The 18,655-nt window shown below is 39.6% G+C and overlaps 1 protein-coding gene across 3 annotated transcripts in view; it reads left to right on the top strand.

Moving 5' to 3' along the window:
• The first annotated feature begins 2,831 nt into the window (after positions 1–2,831).
• The window catches only part of LOC140725439 (integral membrane protein 2C-like), a 38,731-nt gene continuing 22,907 nt past the window's right edge, over positions 2,832–18,655 (top strand). Inside the window, exons 1-2 of one of the 3 annotated variants that reach the window (XM_073040900.1) lie at positions 2,832–2,950; positions 3,382–3,511. In XM_073040900.1, coding sequence (XP_072897001.1) covers positions 3,416–3,511 — 96 coding nt within the window. In that variant the 5' untranslated portion in view covers positions 2,832–2,950; positions 3,382–3,415. Of the gene's footprint in view, positions 2,951–2,996; positions 3,512–18,655 lie in introns of those variants that run through there. The other 2 variants (XM_073040898.1, XM_073040899.1) reach the window with 2 other exon arrangements.

Raw genomic sequence — 18,655 nt, 5'->3', positions numbered from 1 at the left:
TTCAAACTAAGCAGTACAATTGGCACTATCAATGACACCTTGCATTACTTTGTTGAAGATTACGAATAGATTTAGTGAGGGTAATACGCCAGATTGAATTTGTCCTTTCATTTAGTGGACCAAACATATTTGGGCATTTTTCTACATTGTTGTTTTCTGGAGCTCAGCTAGTGTTGCAGTTACATTTGGAATGCACATCATTATTACTACTGCTGAGATGTTGCCTTGCCCCTTAGCCTTTTGTGGTATTTTGTGCTGTCAGCCATTGCTTTACGTCAGATGCAGTGAATCAAATTGGCTGAAACTGGCTTCTGTGATGGCAAGGATCTTGGGCAGGAGCTGAGATGGATCACCTGCAACTCATTACTGGCTGAAAAGGATTATAAAAGCTTGAACTTGTCTTGATGTTATTGAGAAAGGGGATTTTCTTGGAGTTAACTCATCTTGTTAGCTGTTTAATTATCCAGACCACTTGTCACAACTAGATGGAGTAAGAGTGCAGAGTTTTAGATCTGTTGAAGGACGATCATTAACTGTAAGTTATCTAATTGTTTTTATATAGTTCAGTAGGTTTGTATTGCAGGTTGGCATCCAGTCTATGGTACATTAACTTTTCTAGCCATGGTTAGAAAAGTTTCTGAATGCTTTTAACTGCAATACCAGCCTGGTTTCCACATCAACATTATATATCAACTTGGATTTACAGAGTGTATTTTAAAATGAATCAGTTAAGGGATTTTTGTCAAACAATGGATTCTGAGGAAGAGAAAAGAAATAAAAGAAGGATATAGCAGATATAGAAAATTGAAAATGAGGAGGCCTTTTGGAGTATAAAATTTTTAGGGGACATAATATAAAAAGAAATTTGGAGGGCAAAGAAGGGCCATGAAATATCACTGATGATTAAGAGTAAAGAAAATCCAAAAGTAGTTTACAAGTGTATTAAGGACAAGTGGGTAACCAGGGAATGAGTAGGACTCATGAGGGACCAAAATGACAATCACTCATGGAGCCAGAGGATGTATGTGAGCTCTTAAATTATACTTTGCAACTGAGTTCACCAAAGAGAAGACAATTGTAGCTAGTCACAGGGTGTGTTGCAAGATAACTAGAGGACAGCAAATGTATTTGAGAAAAGCAGCAGGGATAAACCAGCTAATTAAAAATCTAAAACCCAAGGAAGTCTGGAGATGCAACACAGACAAAATGCTGGAGGAACTTAGCAGGCCAGGCAGCATCTACGGAAATGAACGAACATTCGACATTTTAGGTTGGGACCCTTCATCAGGACTGAAAAGGAAGGGGAAGATGCCAAAATGAAAAGGTGGGGGGAGAGGAAGGAGGGTAGCTAGGAGATGGGTGAAGCCAGGTGGGTTGGAAAGAGAAGGAATCTGATTGAGGAGAATGGACCATAGGAGAAAGGGAAGGAGGAGGGGACCAAGGGGGAGGTGAGGTGAAGGTGATGGGCAGGTGTGAAGAATTAAGAGGCCAGTGTAGGAAAAGGAAGGGAGGAGAGTTTTCTTTTTACTAGAAGGAGAAATCAATATTCAGTCTATTAGGTTGGAGGCTACCCAGACAGAATATAAGATGTTGCTCCTCCACCCTGAGGACGGCCTCATCTTGGCACAGGAAGAGGCCATGGATAGTTACGTCGGAACCAGAATGAGAATTGGAATTAAAATGTTTACCCATCAGGAAGTTTCACTTCTGCCAGATGGAGCAGACGTGCTTGACCAAGTGGCTCCCCAAATTTACAATGGGCCTCAATGTGGAGGAGGCTGCACCGAATGGAATAGATAACTGCAGAGATTCGCAAGTGAAATGTTGCCTCACCTAGAAGGACTGTTTGAGGCCCTGTGAGTCTAATGTTAGTGGTGCAGAAATTATTAGAATTAATTCTAAAGGATGGGATTAATCTGAATCTGGAAAGGCAGGAGTTAATCAACAATTTTTGTCAGACAAATCCTGTTGAATCAATGTGATTAAATATTTCAAAGAGGTAACAAAATCTATTGATGAGGACAATGCTGTTGATGCAATCTATATGGAGTTCAATAAGGCCTTTGATAAAGTTCCAGGTGGACAAGTGGTCCAAAAATAATTAGAGCCTATGAGAACCCAGAGCAAATTAGCAAATTAGATCAAAACTGGTTCATGCTAGTAAGCAAAGAATAATGTTGGAGGTTGTTCTGGAATTGAAAATTTGTAACCAGAGCTGTATAACAGATCAGTGCAGGGACCTTTCCTGTTTGCTATATATATTAATAATTTGAATATGAATGTAGAAGATATGATCAGTAAGTTTGCAGATGATATAAAATTGGTAATATTGATTGTGAGGAGCATGGTTACAGGCTTTGGGATGGTATTGATTAGTTGTTAAGATCTGTAGATCTGACAGATAGAATTTAATCCTGGTAAGTGTGAGGGGATGCACTTTAGAGGGCTCATATTCAATAAACAATGAATGGCCGGTCCTTTGGGAGTATTGAGAAACAATGGTTCAAGGATCCATGAATTTGGCTGCACCATGCTCTGGGGCATGGACTATCAGAGCAGGGAGCTGCCTCAGCTCTATAAAAGATTGGCTAAACCTCAGCTGGACTGTGTATGGTTCTGGTCACATTTACAGGAAAGGTTCACTAGGTTGTTGCCTGCAATTAAGATTTACAGTTATGAGAAGGAGTGGAAGAGGCTGTGTGGATCCTGAGGGAGGAATAAAAACTTATATGGGCTATAAGGCAGGAGACTGGGGCTGAGAGGAAGTGGTTCAGCCACGATGAAATGGCCTAATTCTGTTGCTATAAGTCGGGTTGATAGTAGGAAACATGTCTCCGTAGTGACGGTATCTAACAGTAGAGGGCATAGGTTTGGAGTGGATTTGAGGAAGAACTTTTTCCCACTCGGAGGAAGACTCATCTGGGATGTTCTACATTAATAGGTGGAATAGGTAGGGACTTCAACATTTTAAGCCTGCAGACACGGGGATAGTAGATGTGTTTCATATCGTTATTGATGGCCGGAATTGGCGTCACTGTCTGAAGAGCTTATTTTTCTGTGTTGTATGACTCGATTAATTCTTTATCAGGTACCTTGAGCCTGATGAAGAATTCATTAATAAAGAATTCATGAGGACGGGTGGGCTCAAAGATTTGTCAATTATTCCTGGTCTGTAAGCTTTGTCATTTAGCATAAGTGAACGTTATATTTTCCTTTATAAAAGCTCTCGCTTGATTGCCTATGAAAATAAATTCAAAGGCCTTCCCTTTCCACACAACAGACGCACGCATATCCCGAAACTTCCGGAAACCGAAGGGTCAGATCAGACACAGGAAGCGGGATAGCTGGCGACATTTTTTTTATTTGGTTTTATTTTCAAAGCTGAGTGAGAGAGAGTTCAATATTTTCCCGCAAAATGGTGAAGATCTCACTGTCCAGCTCTCTGGGGCAGAAGCCAGAAAAAGCGGAAGGCGAAGCGGATAAAACCGAAATTCTTATCCCTCAAGCTGACGTAAGTCAATTTTAATTTCTGCTCAATTACGTGTAAGCAGTGTCGATTTCTTAAATTCACATATAATTAACATGCATATTGTTTTGTTAGAGGTTGTTTTAGCTTTGGGAAATTACTACAGTGTACCTGACAAACTAACATTCTTGGTATATTGAAACCAAGAATGTGCCATTAATTACATTGGATTTATTGTATCTTAAAAGAGCTGTTTATAATTTTTGCGCTCGCTATTTATAATTCATTAACGTCTCCTCGGGTGGTTAATAGCGTTGTTTCAAGAGCTGTTTTTTTTAATTGGTTACATTACCTTGGAAAGGAACGGCACCAATGTTTATAAAAAACGGTAGGAGATATTGAAAACCAAGTTTCAGACAGGAAGCAACACACACAAAATGCTGGTGGAACACAGCAGGCCAGGCAGCATCTATAAAGAGAAGCACTGCGCTTCTCCCTATAGATGCTGCCTGGCCTGCTGTGTTCCGCCAGCATTTTGTGTGTGTTGTTGTTCGAATTTCCAGCATCTGCAGATTTCCTCGTGTTTGTTCAGACTGGAAGCTTTGTTAAAACAGAGGACTGAGAAAGCACGGGGAGAGGGGCGTGTGGGCGAGTGAAGGGTGTTTCACAAAGGAATGCAGATGGAAAGCAGGGCTTCATAAATAAAATTGTTGTACTGACAGGACGTTCATACCCTGTGCATCTTGCATTTTGTTAAGCTGCAACTACTTAAGTTAACGCTTAATTACACCGATAAAGTTGACACATTTAACTACAGTTCATAGTGCTCATATTTTTCTTTCTTACCTTTATTGCAAAACTCCTCCATTGCATAACACGTAAAATCCTAGCTGAAAAGCAAGATATTCTCTAGTGATTTAATTTCTTCTGTGTATTAATTTACAGCTGATTTCTCTAAACAGAATGCACATTGGGGCTTGTGTTTTTATGGTAAATAAAAGAAAGATCTTTGTTGTTTTCAGTACTGTAATTGATGTCTATGCACATATTATGACTTGCTGATTGACTTAAATCTTAGAACATGGAACATAGAATAGTACAGCATAGGCCCTTCAGCCCACAATGTTGTGCCGACCCCTAACTCCTGCCTCCCATATATCCCCCCACCTTAAATTCCTCCATATTCCTGTCTAGTAGTCTCTTAAATTTCACTAGTGTATCTGCCTCCACCACTGACTCAGGCAGTGCATTCCACGTACCAACCACTCTCTGAGTGAAAAACCCTCCTCTAATATCCCCCTTGAACTTCCCACCCCTTACCTTAAAACCATGTCCTCTTGTACTGAGCAGTGGTGCCCTGGGGAAGAAGTGCTGGCTGTCCACTCTGTCTATTCCTCTTCACTTAAAATAACTACAAATGTAATGTTTTCCAGTTGCTTTGCCTGAAGTTGTACAGTATGTCGTATCTACATTCTGCAATTTTTAGTAATTTATCAGAGAGTTAAAACATTGAAAGGTGATTGTTTCTGGCATTTAAAACAATCTTCTGCAAGTTTGATCATGGTTCACACCATAATGAAAATGTAACTACTATTTCAGTTTTGAGCTACAGTGCTAAAAGTATCCAGGAGCAATGGAATCCTAGAAGAAACAATGCAAACCCTGATCAGGTGTAGCTGAAGTTCATCTGGCTGAGGAGAGATTGGGTTGAATAGGGATATATATCCTAGTTTACACGAACAAGAGAAAATCTCATTGAAAATGCAGCATCCTGATAGGGTTTGGGAGACCAGATGCATAGAGGAGTAATTCCCTTGGGTGGAGCATCTGAACCAGGAGTCACAGTTTCAGGACATAGGGTAGGAGATTTAGGACTGAGATGCATGTTCACGGATGTTGGTGATCCTATAGAAGGATGTGGAGTTTGAATAACTGAGGATATTTAAGAAGATAGATTTACAAACAGACAAGGCATCAAGAAGTATATGGAGGGAACAGGAATGGGATGAATGATCAACCATAATTGAATTGAATGGCTACTAATATTTAAAAAATATATACTGATTTTAGTTAATATAAATCATATGCTGAAATAGTTGATCATTATTCAGTGATCCATCCCATAACAGACAGAATATAACATTTCATCACATCTCTATGACACAAAATTTCATTTCCTGTCTTCACAATTTCTCCTGAAACATTATGCACTGATTTTTTTCCCTTCAGATTTTAGAAGATGACTAGAGGACAACAAATGTATTAGGAAAAAATACTGACTTAAGATTTTTTTCATCTGTAATCATAAACTAAACATTTTTTGTAGTGGTTAGCATAATACTTTCCAGTACCAGTGATGTGAATTCAATTCCACCTGTTACCTGTAAGGAGTTTGTACATTCTCGCTGTGATTCAGTTTCCATCCACATTACAAAGATGTAGAGGTTAGGGTTAGTAAGTTGTGGGCATGCTACATTAGCATCAGAAGCATGGCAATACTTGCAGGCTGCCCCCAGCACAATCCTCGGATTATGTTGGTCATTGATGCAAATGACATATCTCACTGTATGTTTCAATGTATATGTGATAAATAAAGCTAAACTAAACTACCATTGACAGTATGGTTAGTCAGAGGCTTTTTCCCAGGGCTGAAATGGCTAACACAAGAGGGTGCAGTTTTAAGGTGCTTGGAACTAGGTACAGAGATGTCAGGGGTAAGTTTTTTACACAGAGTGGTAAGTGTGTGGAATGGGCCTGCCCCTGACTCTTGGATAGGGACGTGCAGCTTAGAAAAATAAGACGGCATATAACCCATATAAAAAATATGGGTTATTCTTGGTAGTTTCTGAAGTAAGTACATATTCAGCACAGCATTGTGGGCTGAAGGGCCTGTATGGTGCTGTAGGTTTTCTATGTTTCTATGTAATCTAATTGCATCTTTAAAGAGAATTTTTTAAATTGTGTTTTTAACTGCTTTAAAGAAGAACTGGCACAAAAACTTGGGGCTCCGAACTGAGCCCTGCATCTTTGACCTGTTGATATTAGGACAGAACATGTTCCTGTCATGGCTAACAACTTGAACAGTAGGAATTTGAGGTTAATATAGAAATTTTAAAATATCCAAAAGTGCTTCACGGGGTGATAACGTTTGACAGATTGCCACAAGTGGACAGAATTGGAGAAGTGCAGAGAAGAGGAGTGTTATTCGATCTACTGAAACTATGTAAATTAGAGAGGGCAATATAGTTATTTGAAAACAAGCATAAAAATTTTAAACATAAGGCATTGTTTAACCATGAGCCACTGAAGTTAAATGTCCATTAGAGTAATTAGGAGTAAAGTATCCTGCTTGCCTTCATACCCATCTAATTTACCTGTATTACAAATGGAAGAAAATCTGCAGATGCTGGAAATCCAAACAACACACACATACATTTACCTGCATTTGTACCTTTGATAACTGTGGACTTAAAAATCAAGGTCTCAGTTTTCCTCTCCTGTTTCAGTAACTTATCAATTATTGGTTATTCATGGGTCAGTTTGTCTAGCATTACCTCCATTTGCCACTTCTTTGACTACTTGATCAGCCATCGACTCATTCCTAATATTTTTGTTTTTTTCCACGTCACATAGGCAACGCTTTTTCTCATCTGCAAGTATAATATTAATATAATATAATATAATTCCCATTATATTTATGTCCAGATTACCAATGTGTACCTTAAAAGTTAAGGGACCGAACATTAAATTTTAAGCTCCACTTCACTGATTAAAATGTTCACAGGTCATCACTATTTGTTTCCAGTCAGTGTGCTAGCCTTGAATTCAGAGTGTTTCTTTTTGGGACTGATGGTTATTGTATTTTTTCTTATCTTACTGATCTTTGCTGACTTGCAAACTTTTTAACAAAGATTCCAAAACAGCATATGCCAATGAAAGTCAGCATCTGAAACTGAGTAAACAATTGCTTATTTTGGAGCGATGTTATCACCTGGCAGATTTTAGTCATAGTTCTTATCAGAAATACAATCACATTAAAACAAATCAAATCGTACACGGTGCATTGAGGCAGAACAATGCAGAATGAAGTGTAACAGATACACAAAGTAAACTACAAAGTGCAAAATCATAATGAGGAGAGAAACATTGAATGACTGGGCCAGGTGGGCTCTTTGATTATACTGGCTACATTATTGAGGCAGCAAGAAGTATACACAGGGTCTGTGTAGGAGACCACATAATTCGTGGCATGTTATGTGCCACCAGCACATAATTCTCTGAAACTTCTGCCACCTCCTACTGGATCCCACCACCAAACACATCTTCCCCTCCTCTCCACCTTCTGCTCTCCGCAGGGATATGACGCCCTTATCCATTCGTCCCTCTCCACTGATCTCCCTCCTGGCGCTTATCCTTGCAAGCAGAACAAGTGCTACATCTGCCCTATACCACCTCCCTCACTCAGGTCCCAAAAAGTCCTTCCAGGTGAGGCGACACTTCACCTGTGAGTCTGTTGGGGTCGAATACTGTGTTCGGTGCTTCCCACTCCCATTCTGTTATGTTCATCCATGGCCTCCTCCACTGTCATGGTAAGGCCACACTTAGGTTGGAGGAACAGCACCTTATATTTGGTTTGGGTAGCCTCCAACCTGATGGCATAAACATCTATTTTTCAAACTTCCAGTAATGCTTTCCCCTCACTGCCCCCCTTCACCATTTCCCATCTTTTCCCCCCTCTCATGTTATGCCCGCCCATCGCCTCCCTCAGGTGCCCCTCCCCCCTTTTGTTTTCTTCCATGGCCTTCTCTCTTTCACCAGTCAACTTCCCAGCTCTTTACTTCATCGCTCTCCCTCTAAGTTTCACCTCTCGCCTGGTGTTTCTCTCTCCCCTCCCCCCACCTTTCAAATCTACTCCTCAGCTTTTTTTTCTCCGGTCCTGCCAAAGGGTTTTGGTCCAAAATGCCGACTGTGCTTTTTTCCATAGATGCTGCCTGGCCTGCTGAGCTCCTCCAGCATTTTGTGTGTGTTGTCAGTGTAGGAGAGGCTGGTTTATGTGCTGTGCTGAGTTGTGTCCTCGGCTTTCTGTAGTTTCTTGTGGTCACATGCAGAGCAGCTGCCATGCCAGGCAATTATGCATCTAGATAGGGTGCTTTATATGGTGAATCAGTAAAAATGGGTAAGGGTTGACATGCCAAATTTCTTTAGCCTCCTCAGGAAGCAGAGTTGGTGATTTTTCTTCTCTGTGATATCAACAGGTTTGGACCAGGACAGGCTTTGTGTGATGTTCAAGGACCTTAAGTTGCTTAATTCTCTCAACCTCTATACTATTGATAAAAAGATGATTATGATTTCTGAACTCAATAACCAGCTCTTTATCAATTATCCCAATTCTTCCAGTTGTGCTGCCATTATTAATTTCTAAAATGAAACATAACCATCTTTTATATTTTACTCTTCTAATAATTTTAGTTATTTCTGAAATTTAAGCATTACCACTTATTTTTGTTCATTTCCTATTAAAGATTGAACTATGTTAGCTCTCAACTTGGAGTAGTTGTATCCTACAGTGTCTGCCAGTGCAGCTTCCATGAGCTATAGACTTTGGTTTAATCCAGTCATCATGAGCTTTTCCAATAATGATGTGGACATTTTAGTAAAGGCTGTTTCTACTTGATGTGTCAAAGCTGAGTGTGATCAAAAGCGTGCATTACAAATTACTTTCTGGAAGATCTATTTGCTTTACATGATGTACAGACTAAGCAATTTCCTCAAGTGGGCTTTTTAATGTGCATTAACTTATATTCAGATGGATTAAGATGTGCCCAGATATACCCCCAGTGGTGTCTTTTTTCAGTACATGTGTACACCTGCTCCTTAATGTAAATATATAATCCACCAATTATGTGGCAGCAACTCAATGCATAAAACCATGCAGACATGGTCGAGAGGTTCAGTTGTTGTTCAGACCAGACATAAGAATGAGGAAGAAATGTGATTGTGGAATGATTGTGGTACCAGATGGGGAGGTTTGATTATTTCAGCAATTTTTATGCATAACAGATTCTAAGAGTTCACAGAGAATAGTGTGGAAAACAAAAAGCATCCATGAGCAGTAGTTATGTGGTTGACAATGCCTTGCTAATGTGGGAGGTCAGAGGTGAATGACCAGACTGGTTCAAGCTGACAAGATGGTGACAGTAACTCAAATAGCCACGTGTTACAACCCTGGTATACAAAAGAACATCTCCGAACACACAGCACGTCAAACCTTGAAGTGGATGGAGTACAGCAGAAGATCATGAACAAAGACTTAGTGGCACAGGAAGTACCTAATAAAGTGGCCACTGAGTCTATAGCATCAATGATGTTGTAAAATGTTCCAAGATACTCCATCGATGTGAAACCAAATTTTGCACTTAGCTGTATAAGGAGATATTAGGACAAAAAGTGCGCCATGGTAGTGTGGTTAGCGTGACACTATTTCAGCTTGGGGCATCGGAGTCTGGAGTTTAATTTTAGCGTTACCTTTGAGGAGTCTGTATGTCCTCCCCTTGGAATGTGTCGGTTTTCTCCTGGTCCTCCAGTTCCTTCTCACAGTTCAAAGACATAGGTTAATAGGTTATTAGGCTAAGGGGCTGCTGGATGGTGTGACTCAAAGGACCAGAGGGCCTGCCCAATGCTGTGTCTCTAAATAAAATAAAAATAATAATCTAGTTCATTGAAATGCTGTGGAAGACTAGTCAGAGTGCGAGGGAAGGATTGTCAGAGTTTGGTGCAGAAAGTTGATACCTAAATCAATTCTTCAGGGCTAATCTAGGAGTTGGTGTAGTAGACCATTTCTGAGCTGATGTTCAATGGGAATGTCTCTGCTTCTGTATGAGGATATAAAGCATTTTGGTATTTCACCAGCAGCCAGGATTCTAGGCCATTGTTCCCGTTCAGATCCCAACAACCCAATGGGGAGCTTAAGTTCAGGTAGCTAAGTAAGTCTGAAGTTGGGATAGTTATGAAACTGTCTTGAAACTCTATCCTGGCATTCTGTGGTCTAGTAATTCCCATGGGCTTAAGATGTTTTGTACCTGTAGAACAGATGTATACTAATTAACTAATTCCAGCGAAAATTAACTCCGATCTAAAACTGAGGTTCTACTAATTGGTGGTTAATTAACCTTCCTGTACAATTTTTGCAGTCTCAGCTGAAAATATTTCTAACTCAGACACTGGGGTTACAGACAATATTTGTGTGATGACTATATTTCAAAAGAACAGTCCTGTTGCTTAGAGGAAGATGATCAGAGCAGTTTTCATGATCTGGATTTTCTGTGCTGCCCCAGTTTCTGAGAGTTCCAGATGAGGGAGTTTCAACCTGTACTAGGTTATGTCAAAACCCATATGCTTCATTAATATTCAGGAAGGAATTTAGTTCATCCTTGTCTCATCTGTACTAAATGTGACTCCAGACTCACCAATGTGGGTGAGTGTGAAATGCCTCTTCACTTTGGGGCACTGGATAATTGGCTGTCAATGTTGCCAGGAACAAATACAAGAACTAACTGTTGCACAAAAGAGATCAAACTATGAATAATACAGGAATTGGGACCATTGTATCCATCTAGATGACTCCAATAGTGTCGATACTCATGGAGAAAGAAGAACAAATTTAATTTTCAATGAAAGTTTCTCAGTCCAAATAAGAGAGGTGGTAGTTAAGCTCTACCAGGTAGCATGCAAAAACATTAAACCATATCGAAGGATAATTTGCAAATACCTTGACTCCACCCTATACACATTTACAATATTACAATCTTGAATTTATCAACTATAGATAGAGATTTTTTTCCTGAGTTGAGCAAGTGATAAACTGGCATGTAACTATAAAATTTTTTAAAAATGTTGGTTATGTTAAGGTGCCATTCGGAAGGTCATCAGCTTGAATGAAATCAGTGAATGGAAAACAGCTCTGTTTCTTTCCCAACATGTGATTGATACCTGACCTGTTGACTTTTTGCAGCATTTTCATGTATTTTTTTGAGATTTGCAGCATCTGCAGCTTTTTGATTATCATCATTACGTGCTGTGAGTGATCATGGTCTTTGACCTTGATTGTTCTTGGCAAATTTTTCTACAGAAGTGGCTTGCCAATGCCTTTGTCTGGGTAGTGTCTTTACAAGATGGGTGACCCCAGCCATTATCAGTACTCTTCAGAGATGCCTGGCATCAGTTGTTGCATATCCAAGTCTTGTGATGTGCACCAGCTGTTCATATGACCATCCACCACCTGCTCCCATGGTTTAACATGACCATGATAAGGGGCTAAGCATGTGCTACACCTTGCCCAAGGGTAATCTGCAGGCTAGCAGAGGGAAGGAGCACCTTACACCTTTTTTAGAATGTAATTATAATAATTATTTTATTGTGTTCCTAATGTGTTGCCTTGACAGATGAAAGTTGCTATAGTTCAGTATTATATGGAACTTGAAGACTGAGGCTGTTGAAATTTCATTCTTATAGCTATTTCTTTGCTTACAAGTATTGCAGCATAATGGTAATTTAATAGAACATGGAACAAGACCTTTGGCCAACTATGTTTGCCACAATCATAATCCCAGTCTAATTAATTCCAACATGGTCTTTGTCCCTCTATTCCCCACCTGTTCACTTATTTATCTAAATGTCTTTTAAATATCACTACTACTTCCAGACCCTTAGCACACTAATTTTTCAAAAAAGTGCTTGCCTTAGAATCTCTTTTTAAGAAATATTTCTCATTTCATGTCAATCTTATGGCCTTGGGTATTTAATATATCTCCTCTGGGAAGAATATTCTATCTACCCTCTCTATACCTCTCATCATTTTATATACTTCTGTCAGATCACCCTCTGGCACTCTAGAGAAAACAATCCAAGTTTGTCCATTTATACTTAATAGACTCCAATCCAGGCAGTGTTTTCCTCTATTCCTGATGAAGGGTCTCAGCAAGAAATGGCGACTGTACTCTTTTCCATAGATACTGGCTGGCCTGCTGAGTTCCTCCAGCATTTTGTGTGTGTTGCTGGATTTCCAGTATCTGCAGATTTTCTCTTGTTCTGTGAATGTTCAGGTGGACTTACTTTGTACCACTTCAAATTCTCCAAGTTCTTCTTGTAGTGTTGCAACTGCGCATAGTACTCTAAAAGTGGCTTATCTAAAGTTCTTTTACAACGGCAACAGAGCTTCACAGCTGTTTTATTCACTGCCTGGAACAATGATTGCAAGCATGCCATACGCTGCCTTTATCACCGTACCTAATTACGCTGCAACTTTAAAGGAGCTATGGACATGCATCTCAAGTTCCCTCTGAATATCAGTACTCCTGAGGGTCCTGCGTTGTACTGTATGTTTTCTTAATTGTTTTTGACCTCTCAAGATACAGTACTTACACTTGTCTGGATTAAACTCCATCTGCCATTTTTCTGTCCAAGCTTCCAACTGATCTATATCCTGCTGTATCCTATGACCATCTAACTCACTGTTACTGATTCACCAAATTTCATATAATATGTAATCAGACTATCTCCATTTTCATCCAGTTTTGTATTTGCACTTCAAACAGCTGTCCCAGCAACGAACCTTGCAGAGCACCAGTTCTCTATGTCCACAGATTCTGATCTAGAATTAAGTTAATACTTTTGTTTGAACAAGGGTAGAAACATTAACAAACCTTGGTCTTCCTTCCAATGTTAAATAAATGCTAGGGTTGCAATATACCAGATATATTTTGAAGTTTGCAGAAATACAGAAGTTGCAGGAGATACACAGTAGGTTAGTGAGCATCTTCTCTGACATATCGATGAGGGGTACTGTTACAGGTTATTAATTTGATTTGAATGTTTTATGGTTATGCTGAGTTTTACTTCAGTGGTGGGCAAACAATTGGAGAGGATTCTGAGAGATGGGATTTGAGAGTATTTGGAGAAGTGCTAAATGCTTAGGAATAGGGAGCATTGCTTTGAGAGGGGCAGGTCAAGCTTCATGAGCCTGACTGAACAAATTGTTGGAGCTAGAATAGTGGATGTGGTGTATATAGATTTTAGTGAGATGTTAAATTACAAATGTGAAATAGCCTAATATCAACTGACTTAAACCATAAGGTTACACACACAAAACGCTGGTGGAATGCAGCAGGCCAGGCAGCATCTATAGGGAGAAGCATTGTGGACATTTTGGGCCGAGACTCTTTGTCAGGACTAACTGAAAGGAAAGGTAGTAAGAGAAAACAATAACTACTTGTCTACTTTTTTGTGAGTTCCCCAGTGAAATCTTTGTGCAAAGGTTCTCTCATATGGGAACATCTCTTTTTTTGTTCCATCTTGCAATGACGGTAATTTAAAGTGTGGTTATCCACTCTATATAATACTTTACAGGCTCAGTCAGGAATATGGAAAAAATGAACTGGGTTATTTTTTAGTGGCACAGTAATTTGTGAACTTCCTGACCACATAAACCAATGGAGTGCAGTTATCTATTGTTGCTTTACTGTCCCAGCAGATGATCTGAAACCACAGCTTAGCAGGCAGTTGCAATTAGGCCGTTCGCTTTCTGTTATCAGAGCATGTTTTTGAGATGCAGGAGGTTTTCTCCAAGTACTCTGGTTGCCTTCCACATCCCAGAAGTGTCTGGATTCCTAGGTTAACTGGCCACTGTCTATGGCTGCTGGCGAATGGCATTTCTGTTATAAGGATCACCAGATCTCAGCAGTTAATAGCCTTGCAACATTTAAATAACATTCCCCTTTTCCATTCATTAGTGGAGATTAAATCATTGCTGCAGCTGTGTGCACCTTTTAAAAGTACCAGATTCAGTATCTAACATAAATCACAGTCACTGAAGCTGAACTGTTCTTGCCTGGGATCTGTTATGGATTTCTCATGGTTTGTATTTGTACCAGTAATCTTCACATTGATGTGTTTGTTGTCAGAAATGGCAGCTGTGAATCTGCGCTTTTTGAACATACAAGATGTTGTTTATATTGTACTATCCAACTGATGACTAATTGGAGCTAGTTAAGTGAAGGCAGCAGGCGTATTGTGGAGCTGAAACTAGCTGTGAATAGTCGTACAGCAACTGGTAGTTACTTTTGTGCTCCGTGTGTGTGTCATTCATTCCTTACATGCAAATAAAAAGGCTGAATACTAAGAGGGTTGTGGACTTGGTCTAGGCTGCAGTATCGGAAAGTACAACTATTTAAAGTTCAAAGTAAATTTTATTCTCAAAGTACATGTATGCCACCGTATACAGCCTTAACAACACACAAAATGCTGGAGTGGCACAGCAGGCCAGGCAGCATCTATGAAAATCAATAAACAGTTGATGTTTCAGGACAAGACCCTTCATCAGGACTGGGAAAAAAGACGAGAAGCAAGAAGGTGGGGGCAGGGGAGGAAGAAGTAGAATGTGGTAGGTGATAGGTGAAGCTAGGAGAGGAGGGAGAGGTGAAGAAAAGAGTAAGGAAGTTGATTGGTGAAAGAGATACAGGGCTGGATAAGGGGGAATCTGATAAGAGAGGGTAGAAGACCATGGAAGAAAGGGAAGGGGGAGAAGCACAGAGGGAGGTGATGGGCAGGTAAGGAGATAAGTTGGATGAAATAAATAGTGTGCAGAGTGGTGCAATTACTGGAATTTTGATAAATCAATGTTCATGGCATCAGGTTGGAGGCTACCCAGATGGAATATAAGATGTTGCGTCTCCAACCTGAGTGCGGTTTCATCGTGGTTGTGTGCCTGTATGTCTCTTTCTCTCACACACACACACACGTGTCATTCTGGTGTTGTTGCACTGAGTGTATGCACTTCGATGTCTCCCACCCTACCCTACTGTATTCTTATAATGGGTTGGCTTTATGGTGCTTCCCCATCATACACCATTTTCCATTTCTTTAGTAATTGGGGTTTGTAAATGTGGATATGTTGTTTGTATGCTGTATTTAAGGTAGATACTTCTGTTTATTTGGTAATATGATTGTAACTACATTCGTTATTGGGTGCAACATATTCTGATTCATGTGTAGTCTTCAGTTAACTTTGTGGGTAATTGGAGCTGGTATGTGTGTAATAAACACTGCTCATCATTCTCAGTGGAAGAGAGAGATTGGGCTGTCAGGCGTTCACTCTGTACAAAAATAGTATGGAGCTATTGTTGGGTTTTCCGGTAGCTATATTTTTGTAAATATTGGCAGCTTTCTTTTTGCTATTTTCACTAATTTTTGTACTTTTGATTTTTGACACACTTAATCAACACCCTTGCATTGTAGTGCAAAGCAACTTCAGCCATTGTCTTTCTTCAGTCACAACTCTTGTATCTAATGTGGTTGTAAAAGCCTCTGGTGTATTGCTTTCAGTTGCATGGGATCATTCCCATGTTTCACTGGCTGTTTTCACATTGTAGTGTAATTGCCAAGAGGGTAGTTCAGCATTTTTCATACAGTGCAGCAAATACAATGCAGGATAATTTTTGTTGGATTCGACACAACGCACACAGGAACAAGAGGAAGTTATGCAAACAACAGGGCAGTTTAAGGAACATTCCATAACAGTAACAATGAATCATCCATTAATTCCTTTTCAGCAGCAGATAGGTTGCCATATTTCCCACAAGCGGCCAGCAAAGTTAGAATTTCAGAAAGCAGAGCTTAAGAAATGTATATAGGAGATGTTAGACCTCATAATTTACATGGATATAAGATGACAGGATTGACAACAAAAATGAATAACTTTATTTATTGAGATCCAGCGCAGAATAGGCTCCCTAGCAATCCCCTGATTTAACCAGTCGGTCTTTGGGCTATGGCAGGAAACTGGGATACACGGTGGAATCCCATGCGGTCACGGTGAGAATGTAAAAACTCCTTTCGAGCAGTGGTGGGATTTGAACATGGGTTGCCTGTATTGTAAAGCATTCTGCTAACCAATGCACTACCTTGCCACCCCAACTTTACACCAGTAAGAAAAGGAAGTCATATTTCTTTTGTAGGTAAGTTTGATAATTATGTCTATGTTCTGAATCCTTTTTCAACAATCTGATTCATACCATAGATGAAGCAAATATACACTCAGTCCCTTTATTAGGTACAACCATAGACTTGATCCTTAATGAAAATATCTAACCAGCAATGTGGGAGCATAAAAGCTTGAAAATATAAAGTTGTTGTTCAGATCAAACATCAGATTGGAGAAGTACTGTGTTCTAATTTGATGGGGAAGTGATTGTTGGTGCCAGGTGGGGTGATCTGAGTAACTCTAAAACTGTTAATCTCCTGGGATCTTCACACACAATAATGTTTAGAGTTTACAGAAAATGGTGAAAAAACCCCCAAAACTCATCCAGGGAGTAGCAGTTTTGTGGGCAAAAACAGCTTGTTAATGACAAAGGTCAGAGGAGAATAGCCAGAGCAGTTCAAGCTGACGGGTATGACGGTAAGTCAGGTAACCACATGTTAGAACAGTGGTGAGCATCTCTGAATGCACAACATTTTTTTTGAGCCTCGAAATGAATGAGCTGTAGCAGCAGAAAACCACACCAGGTTCCGCTCCTGTACCTAGTAAAGTTGCCACTGAGTGCATGTGTACAATGTTTGGCCGTGCTTGGCTTAACTTGTAGCTCAGTTTAAAGTATTTTACATTGTTTTGTGATTTTAAGAGTGCTGAGCTTTTCTATGGTACATGAATTAATACCTATTAATTCATATCTTGTTCAATATGAGCAGTTAGCTGAGAATTTATTCTTTGTTTTAATGTTAATATGCTTCAATTAATAAATGTATTTCCTAATAGCACACCAAAAAGGCATTTTGTTCAGAATCAGGTTTATTAACACTGCCTTATATGATGTGGTTCCTTGAGGTTGTCATAGCCGGGGGAGGTAGTAGGGATAAACTTCTGGTACCTCCAAAATGCTCCCAAGAGCATGTGTCTCAAATAGCCTCTGACAGTCAAGCCCAGCTCCTGGTTCTCATGTGTGGCTTAGCTATTAAGCCCAGTGAAACCATTTTTACTGATGGGAGAAGGGACAAAGGTGGGTTACTAGTGCCTTAAAGTCAGTTGCTTTGGGTGGATGGGGCTTGTCAGCCATAGATGACAGCTCACCTAGGAGAAGGAAAACTCAATCTGAAAATCCCGCTGCCTTGCAGCTATACCCACTCATGGGGAAGGCTTCAGGAATTATAATATGGACCTGGACCAATATCCGTGGTCGACTCCAACCAACAGAAGACCTTATGTTAACTGATGTGAAAACTATTGTTTTGCAGTAATAGTACAGAGCAAAGACATGAGATTACTATTAATTAATAAACAGTGCAGGAAAAAAGGAATAATGACATAGTGTTAATGGTTTATGGACCATTTAGAAATCTGAAGGCAGAGAGAAAGAAGCTGCTTCTGAATCGTTGAATGTAAGTCTTCAGATTCCTGTACCATCTCCTTGATGGTAGTAACAAAAAGAGAACATGTCTCAGATGGTGAGGGTCCTTAATGATGAATGCTGTCTTCTTGAAGCAGTGCCTGTTGAAGATGTTCTCAATGGGAGGAGTGTTGTATTCATGATGGAGCTAGATTAATCTACAATCCTTGGCGGTGTCTTTAGATCTTGTGCATTGGAGCCTTCATACCAGATAATGATGCATCTGGTCCAAATGCTGTTCACTGTACATCTACAGAAATTTGTAACAGTTTTCAGTGACATATTAAATCTCCTCAAACTCCTAACAAATTAAAATCACTGGCACACCTTCTTTATGATTGCACCAATGTGCTGGATCCAGGACAGATCCTTTGAGATTCGACACCTAGCAAATTAAAGTTACTTGCTTTTTCTACTGTTGATCTCTCAATAAAGACTAGTGCATGTTCTCCCAAGTGCAGATTAATAATTACAGAAAAATATTTTGGTAATTTGCTGAAAGAGTTCTTTGGTTCATCAGGGTCTTTTATAAAGGCAAGATGTATTAAATAACACCAATCCAAATCAGAATGTTTCTGAATTTATAAAACACAAAATAAGATGTGCTTTTATTTAAATTTTGAAACGAGCAATTTCACTGTAGAAGTAAGGAGTTTGCTGTAGGATATTCAATACAGCATGAACAAGTATGAATAATGTTCTGTAAAAATGCAAGCTAATGTTGACAATAGAGTGTGTTTTAAATGTTTTC

The sequence above is a fragment of the Hemitrygon akajei genome, chromosome 3, assembly GCF_048418815.1.
Source record: "Hemitrygon akajei chromosome 3, sHemAka1.3, whole genome shotgun sequence".
NCBI lineage: Eukaryota > Metazoa > Chordata > Chondrichthyes > Myliobatiformes > Dasyatidae > Hemitrygon > Hemitrygon akajei.
Note: the sequence above shows the minus strand (reverse complement) of the source record. Positions and strands in the feature narration are given on the sequence as shown.